The sequence below is a fragment of the Melopsittacus undulatus genome, chromosome 6, assembly GCF_012275295.1.
Source record: "Melopsittacus undulatus isolate bMelUnd1 chromosome 6, bMelUnd1.mat.Z, whole genome shotgun sequence".
NCBI lineage: Eukaryota > Metazoa > Chordata > Aves > Psittaciformes > Psittaculidae > Melopsittacus > Melopsittacus undulatus.
Window position 1 is genome coordinate 39,646,605 of NC_047532.1, and position 16,794 is coordinate 39,663,398.

The following is a 16,794-nucleotide window of genomic DNA, read 5'->3' on the forward strand; positions in this document are numbered from 1 at the left end:
TACTATCCCACTATGAGATTTGCTGCTACTGTGTCGCTTCTCCTAGCACATGCCCTGCAGGAGCTGAGATCTCTCTGGTTTGTAAGACCCTTGTGCAGCAGTTGATCTTGTCTTATAGTATGTTATCGATATTTCCCTAAAGGAGAGTGATTCACCCTTTCTAATTATAAGAAGCTGCTAGAAAATAAATGAAACCAATTAGTAATGAAAGATAGATCTCAAGAACATTGAGTCCAGATTATCCATTGCAGATGTGAACAGTAGGCAGCTAATGGCAAAAGACTTTGGTCTCTAACTTCTCAATTGAAATACTATGGCTGAGTTGGTGGCTGTATTATAACACCATTTACAGACACTGTGTGAAATCACAGGCATAAAAAATTGAGAGAAAGTGCTAGTGAAATTGAGAGGGAAATCCGCACTTCATTGAATTCAGTGTCAACTTCCATTAAATTCAAAGGGACATGAGAGTCTTCATGGGGTTACTGAGCATCTGTAAACATTTCCAAGTATGCACCTAGTTACAGGTTTATTTTTCAGTTCAAAGAAATTGGCCAGGAAAAGGCACTTTTTTTCTTATTATAGAAATAGTACAGCAAAGGAGACAAGAGACTTGAAAAGAAAGCAAAGATATTTTAAAAATTGATCAAATTTTATGATATTTGGGGTGCTACACAGTTTGGGAACCCTATTGAATATGGAAAACTTAATCTAATATGACTTATGCTTTTCTCTTTTTTTTTTTTTCAGTTGGCTCTTGACAACACATGGAATGGTTGAAGTTGAAAGGTCCAACCTTCCTGCTCAAGCAAGGCCACCCTAGTGCCAATTGTTGAGGACTTATGAGTATGTTCAAGAATGGAGACTCCATAACATCCCTGAGCAACTGGTTCCAGTTCTTGGTCACCCTCACAGTAAAAGTGTTTCCTGATGCTCCTGTGTTTCATATTTTGCCTGTTGCATGTTGTCCTGTCACTGGGCAGCACTGGAAAGAGCCTGTCTCCATCTTCTTTGCACCATCTATTGGTTATTTATAGGTATTAATAAGATCCCACTTTAGCCTTCTCTTTGCCAGACAGAACAGCCCCAGCTCTGTTTGGAGAAGGTGTCCTCCTTAGCTGTCTTCACCAAAAGGCAAAATATCAGCTAGTCTCAAGGCAGGGCAGCAAGATTGCTGGGGTTTATGAATATATTAATGAATAAGAAGGCTGAAATAAGGAAAAAAAAAACACTGTAATGAGGTTAAAGAGTTCTTGTTCAAATAAAGCTTCTTGCTTAAATAGCAGAGGAAGACAAGAAGAGAGGAAGGATATCTAAACATTTCCATGATAAACAATATTTAAAGACTGTGCCTCTCCCAGCAGTAGTAGGAGAGGCAATCCTGTATGCTAAAAATGTGAAGTTGCTATTTCACTCTTTGCTAAATCTTCCAGTGGCGAATGTTATAGTCAGAAAAACATTGCAATTCTTTGGCATGTGTGACATGCTGTTACATGTACATTCTTCTTAGTTATAAATACATGCTTAATTGTTTTGGAGGGTTTTCTGTGTGATTCTGTCAAAGCTTAAGCTTTACATTGACTTCTGTTGAAAGAGTTCCTAACTTCTATTGAAACAGGCTGGGTCAGCTGCTAAATTAAGGGTCCTTTTAAAGCCTACAAATTTTAACTGAAAGGCTTTCATTGACTTCAGTCACCTTCAAATGCAGTTTCTAGCACAAAATATTGAATCTATTTGCAGCAAAAGATCTTAGGGAATAAAATCAAAAGATGACTGAAAATAAAACCATAAAGTTTTCTTGAAATCTTAGGTTTTAATTGCTACTCAGAGCTAAAAGGGCAAACACAAGATCTGGGGTAAGCTCTGTTAGCCTGAAGCTTTAATAGTTATAGACAACTTGGAGTGGTAGGAAAGGCAAAATGGTATTTGTTAAGAAATAGACTGCAGCTGAATTCTGTGTATGGGAACACCCTGGTTGGTAACCATTATGGAAAACCACCTTGTCCTTTTTTTTTGTGGAAAAACAAAACCATACAGAGGAGTCATGCAGATTTAAGTTCTGTAGTAATATTGAATAACAGTCCAGGCAACATGGAGAGGAAAAGCAAGAAATAGAGAGGAAAAGTACAAAAAAAAGAACAAAACATAAATAAATGAAAACTAACTGATGTAATGTGCTACAGAGATGCAAAAGGAAATTAGATTATTTAGTTATTAGCTAAATTATATTAATTAATGACAAAGGAAAATGACCTAAGTATTTGATTATGAGAATTTGGATTTAAACTGGACATTAAAAAATATCATTATCAGGTGAACTCTGAATTCTGCTGTAGAAAAAAAGGTATGTGTTCACACTGTGTGGGTTGCTGGATTTTAATAGTCTAAATATTGACTGAGAATCATTACAGATACACACAGAGGCCATTTGACCAGAAGAAATGCTACCTGTCTTTGAAGACTATTTGATCAACAAGTTCTTCTTTTACTATTGTACATTTCAGGTTAGTCACAAATCCAGGTCTGAAGTTCAGTAGTTGTTTAAACTGGTTGATAGAATCATAGAATAGTTAGGGTTAGAAAGGACCTTAAGATCATCTAGTTCCAATCCCCCTGCCATGGGCAGGGACACCTCACTCTAAACCACGCCACCCAAGGCTTTGTCCAACCTGGCCTTGAACACCGGCAGGGATGGAATATTCACAACCTCCCTGGGCAACCCATTCCAGTACCTCACCACCCTAACAGGAAAAAATTTCTTCCTTATATCTAATCTAAACTTCACCTGTTTAAGATTTAACCTGTTACCCTTGTCCTGTCACTACAGTCCCTAATGAATAGTCCCTCTCCAGCATCCCTGTAGGCCCCCTTCAGATACTGGAAGGCTGCTATGAGGTCTCCATGCAGCCTTCTCTTCTCCAGGCTGAACAGCCCCAACTTTCTCAGCCTGTCTTCATATGGGAGGTGCTCCAGTCCCCTGATCATCCTCATGTCCCTCCTCTGGACTTGTTCTAACAGCTCCATGTCCTTTTTATGTTGAGGACACCAGAACTGCACACAATACTCCAAGTGAGGGGCAGGATCACCTTCGACCTGCTGGTCAAGCTCCTTTTGATGCAGCCCAGAATACGGTTGGCTTTCTGGGCTGCAAGCACACACTGAAGCCGACTCTTGTTCATTTTTCTCATTGACCAACACCTCCAAGTCCTTCTCCATAGAGCTGCTCTGAATCTCTTCTCTGCCCAACATGTAGCTGTGCCTGGGATTGCTCCGACCCAGATGTAGGACCTTGCATTTGTCATGGTTAAACTTCATGAGGTTGGCATTAGCCCACCTCACAAGTGTGTTGAGATCCCTCTGGATGGCATTCCTTCCCTCCAGCCTATCAACAGAACCACACAGCTTGGTGTCATCGGCAAACTTGCTGAGGGCGCACTCAATCCCACTGTCCATGTCAGCGACAAGGATGTTAAACAAGACCTGTCCCAACACCAATCCCTGAGGGACACCACTCATTACTGGTTTCCAGCTGGACACTGAGCCGTTGACCACAGCTCTTTGCATGCGGCCATCCATCTAGTTCTTTATCCACCGAGTGGTCCGCCTATCAAACTGGTGTCTCTCCAATTTAGAGACAGGGATGTCTCTACTGGAATGGGTTGCCCAGGGAGACTGTGAATGCTCCATCCCTGTTAGTGGTCAAGGCCAGGTTGGATGAAGCCTTGGGTGATATGGTTTAGTGTGAGGTGTCCCTGCCCATGGCAGGAGGGTTGGGACCAGATAATCTTAAGATCCTTTCCAACCCTAACTATTCTATGATTCTATGTTGTGTGGCACAATGTCGAATGCTTTGCAGAAGTCCAGGTAGATGACATCTACTGCTCCACCCCTGTCCGTCAGTTCCGTAGCGCCATCATAGAAGGCTACCAAATTGGCCAGGCAGGATTTCCCCCTAGGGAATCCATGCTGGCTGTCACCAAGCACCTTGTTGTTTTTCATGTGCCCCAGGCATGCCTTCCAGGAGAATCTGCTCGAAGATTTTGCCAGGCACAGAGGTGAGACTCACTGGTCTGTAATTCCCCGGGTCATCCATTTTCCCCTTCTTGAAAATGGGGGTTAGAGTTCCCTTTTTCCAGTCATCAGGAACTTCACCTGACTGCCATGATTTTTCAAATATGATGGACAATGGCTTAGCAACTTCATTTGCTAGCTCCTTCAGGACCCGCAGATGGATATCGTCAGGTCCGACTGACTTATGTAAGTTCAGGTTTTTAAGATGGTCTCGAGCCAGATCCTCTCCTACAGTGGGTCCAAGGTCTTCATTCTCACAGTTCCTGCATTTGCCTTCCAGGACTTGGGTTGTGCAGTCAGAGCCTTTGCCAGTGAAGACCGAGGCAAAGAAGTCATTCAGAACCTCAGCCTTCTCCAAATCCATTGTTGACAATGTTGTTTCTCTTGCTGGAATGCTTGATGAGACTGAGTTCCACCAAAGGAAGCAGCAAAAAATTTTCCTTCATAATGGAGGTGGTAGTGAAGAAAAACTACCTGTCAGCAGTTCTGACCACCTTTCTGGTTATGTTTGGCAAATCTGATATCTACAATCAATCAATGAACTGAATTTCTTCATACAGTATTGAATTATATAGTGTGTCACAGAAGCAGCTAAGATACATGGCTAGGGGACTATAAAGTGAAGTCAAGCAGATAAGCCCTCATTCCCAAACAATGAATGAAAAGTTCCATAATTCAAACAGAAATACCCTTGGAGCAGTACATGTATTTATTGCAAACCACAGTTCATTTCTTTACATTTTATTTTACAAATTCTCCATTACTTGCTTCAGTTACAGTGAAATGGCCTACTCTATTTCAAGATATTTCAAGCTGATCTTGTACTTCCCTTTTCTATGTCAAGAAATATTCAGACAATTGAACAATCAGATTACTAAAAAGCAGTTAAGTGCCTTGTGATGCAAGGAAGTGTGAGCTATTTAAGAACTGACGTAAAAATGGCAACTTACACATTATCAGATAAGTCTAAAAGGGCAAAAAGGAAGAATCTGTCAATATGAATAGACAGGACTATATTCGCTAAGCACACTTTTGTTTTGAAATTGTGAGAGAAGAATGTTATTTCTTAGGAGATTTTTTTTTGGATTGTATTAGAAGATACATTTACTCTGTAACATATATTTTGCCCTTGCAATTTGTAAGAGTAATCTTATTGGAAAAAAATGGATGCACAGAAATGAGAATCTTTTTTATACCAGAAAAATCTAAAATTAATCCTGTTTATTATAAATTGCAAATACAATTTATACAAAAAAGAAGAAGTGTTCAATGAATCGTTTTTAAAGCAGAAATGAGGTAAAAAACTACATTAATGATAGCTGTTTGGCAACTCTGCGGAGATTTCTCTGGAATGAGAAGTTGTTGAGTTCATTTGAATGGACACACCACAAAACCATTACTTTAGATGTCTGGTAACTTTGGTCAGAGGACTAAATGAGCATTTGCAAATGAGTGCCACATAAAAACTGAATAAAACTAAGAATCATAGAGACTGCTGTGCTTTATTGATTGAGACTACCCAAGCCTGAAGTACTGAAATAAGTCTTCAGCTCTGATGTTAAAAATGTAAATATTAATGGATTAATTTCCACAATATGAATAAGCAAGCTGAGACACAGGAGGTTTAAATGAGTGTGTCCCTCTTTTGTGCAAACTTTGAAGAGACCTAGCTTGCACTCAAGTTTCTTTCTTGTGTGAAGCAGGCAAGAAGAATCACTGCTGCCCGTTCTGAGCTTGCATGCTCTTATCTGCTAGGTTTGCAAAATGGATAATTTAAGAGGGGCCCCTCTGCCCCCAATGACTACAGCACTGAGTAAAGTGTATATGAGTGAAAAGCTTCTACACGTACCCATGGAAAGTCCCAATGAGAAGAGTCTAGGTCAGCCAGGAGTAGGAGGAAGGATTCTGGCATGAGCACACTCCTGTGCTCCCAGACCCCTGGTCAGCCCAATTGCCTGACCTATCTAGAGGGAAGCTATCCACCACTGATCCCCAAAGGGCAGCCAGTGGCATCAGTTTATATCCTAAACTGATAGGTTTTGATTGTAAACCCTTTTTTCATGCTGTTCCATTTTCCCTCACAAGCAGGTACTGCTGCCTATAACAGGGTATATAACAACCTTTAGTGCAGCTTCAGAGAGCGTCTGGTAGAATAAGTGTCTTTTCAATTCTTATAGGATATCCTGATCTCAGTAAATGACTGAAATATGGCTTTCAAACACTGAGATTGTATTCCAACTGTAACTTTTTTCCCAGTCTCAGAAATGCCTACCTCTCATAGAAACATTATTCCTGCAGTGTACAAGTTTATCTTCCTAAAATTCTACCATTCTAAAACATATTTAGGTTGCACTGAAAGTCTACATCTGTTTTAGAAGAGACCAGAAAATTGACAACATTGGGAATTCAGTAATTCATGAGTCATATGCTCATAAAGTGAGAAAAGCCTTATATCAGAAAACACTTTTTTAAAATAGTATATATCCAAAACATAGCAGAAACTGTGTTTTTAATAGAGTCTGCAGGAAGGAAATATAACCAATTATTATTAACATTTGAAAAAAATCTAAGCATTTACAGTAATTGAAGGTGGAGTGCCAAAGAATTTACCAGAGATGACTGCTCATTTCCATCAAAATTCAAGTCAATAACAAACTATTAAGACATTTTCATAAAGTCCAAAGAATTACAGGGAAAGTGTAAAAATACTTTTAATTATAGCATTTTATATCAATATATTTCTTTACAGAAGTAGGTATATCCTACAGAATGATGGCAAGTGTTTGTATGAAGAAAGGTGCAGAAGGTCAGAAAAATGTGTATTCTACAGAAAACAGGGACTATGGACACTGCAATTAATTGTTCAAATTGCCAAGGAATTGCAAAGAGGATCAGAGGGTAAAAAGATAATTAGCAGATCAAAGGGTAAGAAGCCAAGTGTTGAAATAAAGTGTCAGTAATACAGACAGCTAAAGATGAGTTTTTGACCAATAATTGTATTGCTTTAGGCAATGTACGCTTTGCTAGAGCTATTGTTAACAAGTGTTTTAATGGACTGGTCTATTTTCATAAATGTGCAGTTATGAATGTCAAATGCCATGAGTATATTGTAGAGTCAGAGCACACTAACAATAACCTAGTTCTTAGGAGTTTGTGACATTAATATCAATGGCAAATAGAAGGAATTCAAGCTGCAATGACTGATTAGCTGGCCAAGAGATCTTCCTTTGAATATAGAAATAGCACACAGTGTTTTTCAAGGATTTGATATAAAACTTGTTCTGCCAACTTAAATTTCATAGTTTATTCTGGAGTGGGTAATATCCTAGACTAAAGTCTTGGTGAATCCTCCCCATTGCTCTCCATTATGCAAAATGATTCAAAAATCTTCCAGAAGAAGACCATCTATTTTCATGCTACAGCACACCTGCATCACCAGTAATGAGGCTTGATTGAGCAAGTGAAAAGCTAATGGAGATCCAGATTTTCCACTTGTCCCCTGAAGTATTGTCTTTCCAAAAGAGTGAGACCTCTACCAAAGTGGAGATTTCAGTCCTGTTTTCATCAGCCCACTGGGCTACAGGCATTGCGTCTTGCTCTGGCCAACCAAGGGACATGGTTAGCCAGAGATCAACTAGGTGAAAGAACAGGTAAGACTCTGTATTCTATACTTACTGACTTTAGCACAAAGTCTTGTAAGAAATCTTATAGTGTTGCAGTCTTACCACTGTTTGAGGTAGCTGAAGTCATTAATCTGTCAGTTTTGTGCCCTGGGGTAGGAAAGAAAATTCAATTAAGTTTTCTTTATTGCTTTGTTTGCTCTCAAGTGTTGTCAAATTGCATCGCTCGGTCCTAATCTAGCTGTTTCCTGGAGTAGAAGTAGGGATCTGTAGGCTGTTTTAACTAAGATGCCTGTTTGCAGTTCTGAACCCACAAGGGATAGTCACAGGCTTGGGAGCTCCTGTAGTGGTTGGCTGTCAATATCGCTCTCTAGAAAGGAGTTCTTGGAGATACTGATCTTCATATTTTTAATTGAGAGACTTGATGAGGAAGCATAGCACCCTGAGGGGAGCTGAGGGTACGCTGGCAATTTTGCCAGGGATTGGCAGAGGGCAGTTTTGGTTTCTGCTTCCATTTTTCAGAGACCATTCATAAGCAAAATAAGAGAAACTAGGAAAATGTAAATTGGTGATATTTTGTTAGCATCTAATGGATTTTTTCCCTGCAAGAAGGAGTATATAGATACAATTTGATCATAGTTGTATTCTCTCATTTAGCTCAACATTAAGAGAAATCTGTGAAGAAAGTATGTTCTGAGGTGTGGATTTTTTCTTTTTTTCTTAAATAGTAAGTACCTCCAGATTACTAAATCATAAAGATTGAAAGTGTCAGTCAAAGGAGCTCTTGTGCTTCTGCTGAAGGCAGTGACAAAACTTTTAACTAACTGAATCACTTAATGGTCTTAAAATGGAAGTGCTGAGATTGTTCCCAAAGATAGATGCAATGTATAAGTCTTACTGAATGAAAGCAACCATGTGTACATAGGTATATACTTACAGTTTTGGTTTGTCATAATCGTTCCTGGAACCAGAATTATACTTGCAGTGAGAGCTACAAAATCAAACTCCTTTAGAGAGTGGAGACAGGGAAAACTATAACTGTCCAAGTTACCATATCACTGAAATCAAAACATGATATACATTTGTTTTGTTGTTTGTTTTTTTTTTTTTTTTTAAAGGCTGAAAAATAACAAGGCATCTTTTTTTTTCACTTCTAATGCCTTAATTTTTATTTTTTTAAAGAAAGTTATATATTTGCTTTAAGTCAGAAAAAATGAGGCATGTTTAGTGTTACTTAATGACTGATGTAACTTCATCAAGCAGTATCTATCAAACTTGTAGCTCTGTAATTAGTGAGTGAGAAAAGTTTAATATTTCAGAAGCATCACTTTGGATGTGTAATTGCAGCTGGTTCTCACAGGTCTAAAATTCCTTGTGAAATACTTTCTAAACAATTACTGATAAATGATCAGTCACATCTCTTGCTGATTTTTCTGGGTTAATACCCTAATTGTCTCACATATGAGATTTTAACAAAGATCAATTTAGAAACTCAGTTGAGATATATCTATTTTGAAAGAAATGGTGTTACACAGCTCTGTTATAAAGAGGGGAAGATGAGGTACCCTGAAGTGATTAGACGTGATGCAAGAGTGAATTTAATTTGGAAGACTGAGGTGTGGAGATAACTGCTTTCTGCCTACGCACTTTTACCACTACTCAGTATAGCTGAGGACTTATAAATACTTTATAAATTAAAGAAATTAACCACAGCACTCCCAAACTGCGAGAACCACCTACACCATTTGAACATTGTTCTGTTAATAGTATCTAAAACATTAGCTCCTGCAACCATGGCATACAGTAAAATGGAGCAGAATTAAAAAGATCAAAGCTGATGTTCTTTTCCAGTCAAATATGTGGATTTGGAAGTACTAGATAATTTCCATTTTAAAACAACAGTAATTTCCTGGCTATCTCCAGGTCCCTGATAAAAATAACCATGTTTTTAAAAAGAGAGTGATATATGTTGTAACCAGATTCAGTAAATCCGCAAAGAGACTACCTTCCCCCTCTGTAAATTCTTCAAGCTTCTGTGGTGCTATCGGGAAGGAAACTTTTTTCATTATTCACTTTAGTGTAACATGCCCTGTGCTGGGATTAAGCTTCATTTTTCCTCCCATTTCTCCCCAAACTAACTGAAATCATTATGTGACTAAACACCACCCAATCCAGCACTTCTACTTGCAACATCTCTAGAAGCCTTATTTAATCTCACCTGCAATCCAATTAAAAGCCTCTCAAAAATTCACACCTATGCTAATTGTAGATTCACATCAGTGCTTTATAGTCATTAAGCCTATGAATTAAAGTTTTTATGAGTGCAACTAATCTAGTTTATCAACAAAATGCTGAAAGGTTTAAGTGCTAAAACAAGATAATCAGCATTCATGCTTCAAGATTTCAGCAGGGGTCAGGAAGGAATTATCTTGTCTTATGAAGCATTTCAGAATGGCTAATTATGTTGGTAAAATTTGGTCCTGAAATAACTGAAATCAGAGTAAAAGCTTTTGAACTTTTAACTGTGAATGACTAATATGACTGAGTTGTTGATTTATGTCAGAAAGTCCTGTGGTCATTTTATTTTTCAGTAAAGACTAAAAAGATACACTTTGAATTATGCAAGTCAGTAACATAAGCCTCCATCTCAATGCTGCTGGCAAGGGTTGGAAACATACTGTTGAGAGGCAATTGCTGATGAAACTATTTATCTGTGCATAGATGCATATTCTCTGAGACATCATTTTAAAGCAGTGGTGCTCTCAATTTACAGAACTGAGTCAAGGTTTTTGAATATTAACTGTATGTACACAGTTGCCAAATAACCTCATATAGATCCAAAAGATGCAATATTCAAATAGCTCAAAATTTTATGCTTTTGCTAGAGATCTGTTGTAAATTTCCTCACACTTATACAGCGGCAATCATCTAGCAATGAAAAACCCACCTAGAATCTTAGACAGATTAGGACAAATAAAAACAGCAATGAGAATGTTCCTGGCTGAATTACCAGTATTTGTGTCTCTCTTTTGTTTTGTTAGTTTTGGTTTGTTGCTTGTTTTCTTTGAGTTTTTTTGTTGTTTTGGTTTTTTGTTTTTTTTTTTTTTAATCTAATTGATTTTTGCTCTCATCCACCCAGCGTAAACCAACAGACATGTGGCATGTATCACAGATTGGTCAGCTGTGGTGAGCATATATAGCTGCACATATTTGTTACACAGGTGCTCGGATTTAGACTCTCTGGCTAGCCAAGCACACTCAGAGTTTTTGGCAAATGCTCATAGTTCCATGGATTGGAAAAGACAGCGAGAAAGTAGTCAGCTGGCACTAGTGCTTTCCACAGCAGCCCTCAAGCCTGAGCCAAACCTGACAGTCTCATTCTTCACCCCATATTCTGAATCACTGTCAAATTCCTAAACTTATTTTGCAATGCAGTGGGAGGTTTTCTTGGCTGGAGTTACTGGAACAGAGACACTGGGATACTTAGCACCTCTGTGTACAGTACTGAGCCCTTCAACTGTTGATCATACTGGGGCAAAAGTGCTTGTATAGGGTCTTTCCCCCCTTGCTTTTTTTACTTTTTATTCCCCCATACTCTAGTTTGTTTCCTTGCCTGGGTTTATTGGTGTTTTTTTTGTTTTGGTTTGGTTGTATTTTTTTTTCCTCCCTGTGTGTGGTTTGTTTTTTTTTTTTTGTTTGTTTGGTTCGGTTTTGTTTGTTTTTTTGTTTGTTTGTTTTTGTTTTGTTTCATTTTGGTTTTGTGTGTGTGTTTGGTGGTTTTTTTTTTTGATGGCTTTTTTATTTTTCTTCTTGTTCTCCCCTTTCTGTCCTCCTGTGCCCTCCCAATCCCCATTGCCCTCAATATTTTATATGGGTGTTCTTTGTTCTTTTGTTTTGCTTATTTTCCTCCCTCCTCACCTCCAAGCAGCTGGAGGGGAAAGAAGGGCAAGAGTCATCTGGACAGACAGGAAGGCTGGCATTTGGCAGTGGCAGCACAGGCTGCTCTTAACTAGCTGGATATGCTGCAGGTGTAACTGAAGTATGGTGACATTTATTATGTCCCTCTAAATAGCTGCTGATGTTTCAGAACTAATGCTGAACCAGTAGAAATGCATGAACCATAATCAGGCCTGAGAAGACAATGTTATGATGTTGACTGAGATATATATATATATATCACCACTGATAATGTTATGCTCAGATTAATTTATGTGATATCAGGATATGGCAATGGGCCAAATTACTTGCTGATGAACTGTTGTAATAGGAACATTAGTGAGATTTACAGAGGTTATATTAAGCTTATACGTCATGAAATATATATATGTTTTTCAGACAGTTATATCATTTTTTCCATAAACATAATTTTCTCTCCAATATTCTACTTAATAACATTCTACTTAATAATAATAATAAAAAAGGGCTTGTAGTCTTTGTGTTGCAAAGATACCTCTCCAACTATGAGGAGGTTTGCCTTCACTCCTTGCTATTGAGAGGCATATGAGTTGTCTATTTCTGAAGATATAAACTGGGCACATATATCTATGTGTGTATACAGAAGTAATCTCTGCTCTATAAATAGTCTAAGTCTCTAGTGACCAAAAAAGGCCAAAAAATCAGGCTTCCACTTAAAAAGAATTCTGGTTTTATCAATATGACAAACCTAGAGAGATGGCTGGGGCTTAGTATAGCGAGGGCTGAGCACTTGTTCCAGAAATCCAAGCTATGAGTGTAAAGTCTGCAAGTGAGAGGAAGCCTGAAAACCTCTGAGGGGGTGTGTGTGGTGTGTGTCTTAGTTGTGCTAGAGATACCTTTGGGGGTCAGAAGGTCACTGTTCAGAGCCAGGAAGCTTCAACCTTGGTTTGGTTCAGTTATGCAGACCAGCCCTAGGCCCAGACCAGGTACCTTGAACTTCCCAACTTCTGCAGTTGTTGTACTCTGACAGGATCAAAGATGGTATTTCACTCAAGCTTTCAGTAAACTTAAATATTATTTATCTAACCTAAATTCCTCTAAAGGAAACTTTTAAAATACAAAACCTATTGGTTTTACTTAAACAGAGTTTTGCTGAGAAATTTCTGACTTCAGTCATCTTATGACTATCTCTAAAATATGTGTGAAATGTCTGTAATTTAATCAGTGTGCTGTTAGCTTATAAACCTAATGACAACTGGTTTAATGCCAACATTTTTGTTGGCACTGCAGTTCATTTTATTATAATCTTTCAGCAGCTCTGGGACTAAATTCAGAATTCTTGCTTTTGATATCAAGAATGGTAAGAAAGAATCGACACCTTTTCTCTGTTTTCATAGAGAAACCTTGGTTTCTTACCTCTTTTTAGTAAAAAGAAAATATTAATTTACAATAGTACATTTTCAGTGAGGTCTGCATGAGCTATCCCTCTAATGTGTAATCATCACTTTAAGTGATAACACTGTATCCTCAAGCAATTACCAGTATAAGTTTGCTTGACTTTTAGTTTGAAACTACCTGCAACTGGGACTGGTGTTTTTTCACACTTCATTATCTTAACCAGTTACATCCAAGTACTTAAGGCTTTCCTATTTTTTGCATAAATATGGGATATGAATATATGACTACATGATATATTGACTTCATATGAATGATAAATGGAGACATTATTTCCCAGCATATAAAAAATACAAAACTAGCAATTTATTAATGAAAACCAGTAAAACCACACTTCAAAAAGTGGTTTAATATTTCTTTTATTCTGCTTTTATTTCCTCTTCCCTCCATCCTTATTCCTTCTTGAAAATGTCACAAGCACTGTGGAAAGGATAATAGTCTTCAAATAAACCTTATCCTGCCTTGCTCACAGCACATATAGACAAAGGACACCTTCCTAGCAAAATAAACTGCTTTGCAACCACCCCTTCCAAAAGCATACTTGTGCATTTTAATTACTCAGATTTTTCCCTTCCCATTGATTAAGCTGATTAGACAGATAGTGAAATACAGCTAAGAAAAGTATATACATACTTAGGTGATACCAGTGCTGTCAAAGCTCACTGTGTCAGATCAGCACCCATCACGTCTATGAAGCACACCATATAAATGAAATAGTGAGTGGCAGGACTGGCTCAGTGAAGGACAGAAAGTTCATCCTGTGTTTTTTTTTTTCAGTAGCTCATCACTTGTATGAAGAACATTTGATAAATACCCAATACACTGTAGACTGACACAGCTCTCAATGCAACTATTAATAGTAGTAACTGTGCTAATGTACATAATGAGCTAATTAGCTGTGGTATAAACATGAAGTACTGCATATAAAGGGCTTTTTAATCCCAGAAAACTTCAAGTTTTAATCAACTTGCTCAAAAATAACCAGGTTTTTTTTTTGACTGTGCTGGTTTGATTGTAGTTTTGGAAATACTGTGCTGAAGGTGATTTTCCATAATTTAGTCAGGAAATAATTGTATTATCTTACAGATATAAAGGTTGATAAGCCATCATGTATTGCAGTACTGGGCCATTCTGCAAAAATAAGCCTTTTCAGTGTAAGGTCAAACTCTGGTCAAACTGATTGCCAGAAAGAGAAAACTCCCTGTTCATTATCTAGGTATCTTCAGTCTACTCAGAGAAGGAATTTTGCAAGAGCTCTCAATTGCTAGAACAGAAAATAGATGCACTGAAATGCTATTACATTTAAAGAAAGCTCCAGGATAATTTATTTATGAGATGGATTGTTGCTTTTGTGTACTCCTTATGTTAATCAGTTTTTTGGCATTTATTCTTCCTAGTTGGGTCAGTGAAAACCACCCAATTAAGGTATTATTCAGGCATACAACTTCCAACCCTATGCAGAAATAAGAAGGCAAATTATCCACAGGTTTGGGGGTTTTGTTTGTTTGGGGTTTTTTTTGTTTTGTTTTGGGTTGGGTTTTTTGGTGGTGTTTTTTTGTGTGTGTGGTCAGGGGAATTAGTTTTGCTTTTTTTTGGGGGGGGTGCTGGTTTTGTTTTTTTGTTTCTGTTGGTTTGGGGTTTTTTTTGGTTGTTGTCGGTTTTGCTTTTTTAAAGAAGCCTCTAAGAGGTTCAGCTCAAGTAGGCAGAAGGTGCGCCAGGAGAAGCCTGCTTGCATGGCAACTACAGCTTAGTTGACCATGTCGAGGAGCTAGGTCCTTCCCACCAAATCCACAATGTCCCTCTGCAGTGGTATCTTTCCCAGTCTTCCAGAAGGGGATCAAGGGCTTTGTTTCACTCTCCTGCAGAAATCTGGTGGCTGAGGAGGGCTTTCATGGCTGATTTCTGAAGAGCCTGTTGACCTGCAGATTGATGCTGCTTTTCAGGTATGAAAACTTGTCTGTCATGCTTCAATAAATGTCAGACTGCCCTCTGACTGGGAGGCAAATCGGTGGACCAAAAAAAAAACCACCAAAAGCCATAATCAGAACTTATCTCCATAGTAGGGATGTTTACCAGTTGAAGACAGTGGGTGCATGAGCAGGGAAAGCTGTGAGTTCATTACTTTGTGAATCTGTAGCTCTTTACTCCTTGAAAAATGAGGATAGCAGAAGCAGAGGCATCAGTTTTTCTGGCTTGTTCCACCAGTGCACTTGCACACGGAGATCCGATGATTTAGGCCTTCAATACACAGTTTGAATATTCTCCTACTATGGCTTTGTCCTGCAGATTTGTCCATAAAGAAGCAATTATTCATCATTTAACAGCAGTTTTAAAACTCTTTTGACTAATAAGAAAATATCATTTGGTGTGTCCAGCAAAGTTATGATATTTTTATGTTTATGTCAACTAAATTATGTCTGAAGCAGGGTTTAAGTGCTGTTGGCATTGCAGTTTAAAATCAAAACTGATTGTGTTTTGCATGCCAATACAGTAAAACAACACTATTTCTAATTAAAAAATATCTATTTTTTCAATAACAGATTCAATTGTTTATTTGAAGTGTGAATTTAAGTAGCGAGTGTTTATAATACGTAAATCATTAATCTTCAAAATTTAATCTCTATGATCTGATTTAACCCAGTGATGTGTGGATGCCTTATATTGTTTATTGAGATATGAGGTAAAATATAAATTAAATATTGGGGGAATCAAAATTATGTTCATAACACTTTCTTAACCTGTGTAACATACTTAATGCTACATGTCTTAGAAAGCTACTTGTATATTTCCCTGATGAACAATAATATGGACATACTGGAAAGGGTAAACATATTAATTAGAGCCTGCACATCTCTCCTTCTTGCTAGTGTAATCATTAAATTGATTTTTCCAGTCTGACATGTAATTGTTCCAGCGATGGAATCCGGCTTTCCACTCTCGTTCTGCTTCATCAAGATTTCCTGTAAAACATGAAATGAGTTACATTAATCTAAATTTGAATCTCTTTATATGTTAATTAAAAATAATTTTGATTATCAATGTCATTTGCTCCAGATACATTGTTAGGTGGTCTTTTGTCTCATTTCTTAAACCTGGAATGACTGAAAACTCAGTGATTAACACTTGTTCTTTACATCAGAAATGAACAATGTTATTCTGGCACACTGGAGGATATATAAATATACTTATGTATAGCCTCGTTGCTTTTGGATAATACTTCTGTCCATCAAAGTTACAATTTTAACACCATCTCCTTTTTTTTTTTCAATCCTCCAAATATTACTTTGATTCAGCACAGTCTACAGTGAAACTGGCATATCCCTAAGACTATGTTATGCAATCAGAGATAGGCACTTGTAAAGATACAGTGAAATCACAGCTTTGTTCAAGAAAACAACAGTTTTGCTGTTAGTTTTAATGGATTTCATCCAACGGATGGCCACGAATTCACTCTACTGTGGCATAAATCTGCAAGTTTCAGGAGTAAAGGGCACAAGTTTGGAGAAGGGTACTGTAAAATGTGCACTATGTTGACATGGAACCATCTTCTCTTTTTCATTCTAGCCTATAAAATGTTTGCCAACAAATCCTGTATCCCAAGGCAATATTTATTGCCAAATTTGTTATAGGCATCAGGGCAGAGTATGAAAATGAGAAGAGCAATAAAAATACATCATTGTACAAGGTATTTTACGGACAGGGATCACTTCCTTGAGTCCCAAAAGATAATTAA

At 37.7% G+C, this 16,794-nt stretch overlaps 1 protein-coding gene across 1 annotated transcript in view; it reads right to left on the reverse strand.

Moving 5' to 3' along the window:
* Positions 1 to 15,879: 15,879 nt before the first annotated feature.
* The window catches only part of BCHE (butyrylcholinesterase), a 29,050-nt gene continuing 28,135 nt past the window's right edge, over positions 15,880 to 16,794 (reverse strand). The window contains exon 4 of the mRNA XM_005149493.2: positions 15,880 to 16,021. Coding sequence (XP_005149550.1) covers positions 15,894 to 16,021 — 128 coding nt within the window. The 3' untranslated portion in view covers positions 15,880 to 15,893. The remainder of the gene's footprint in view (positions 16,022 to 16,794) is intronic.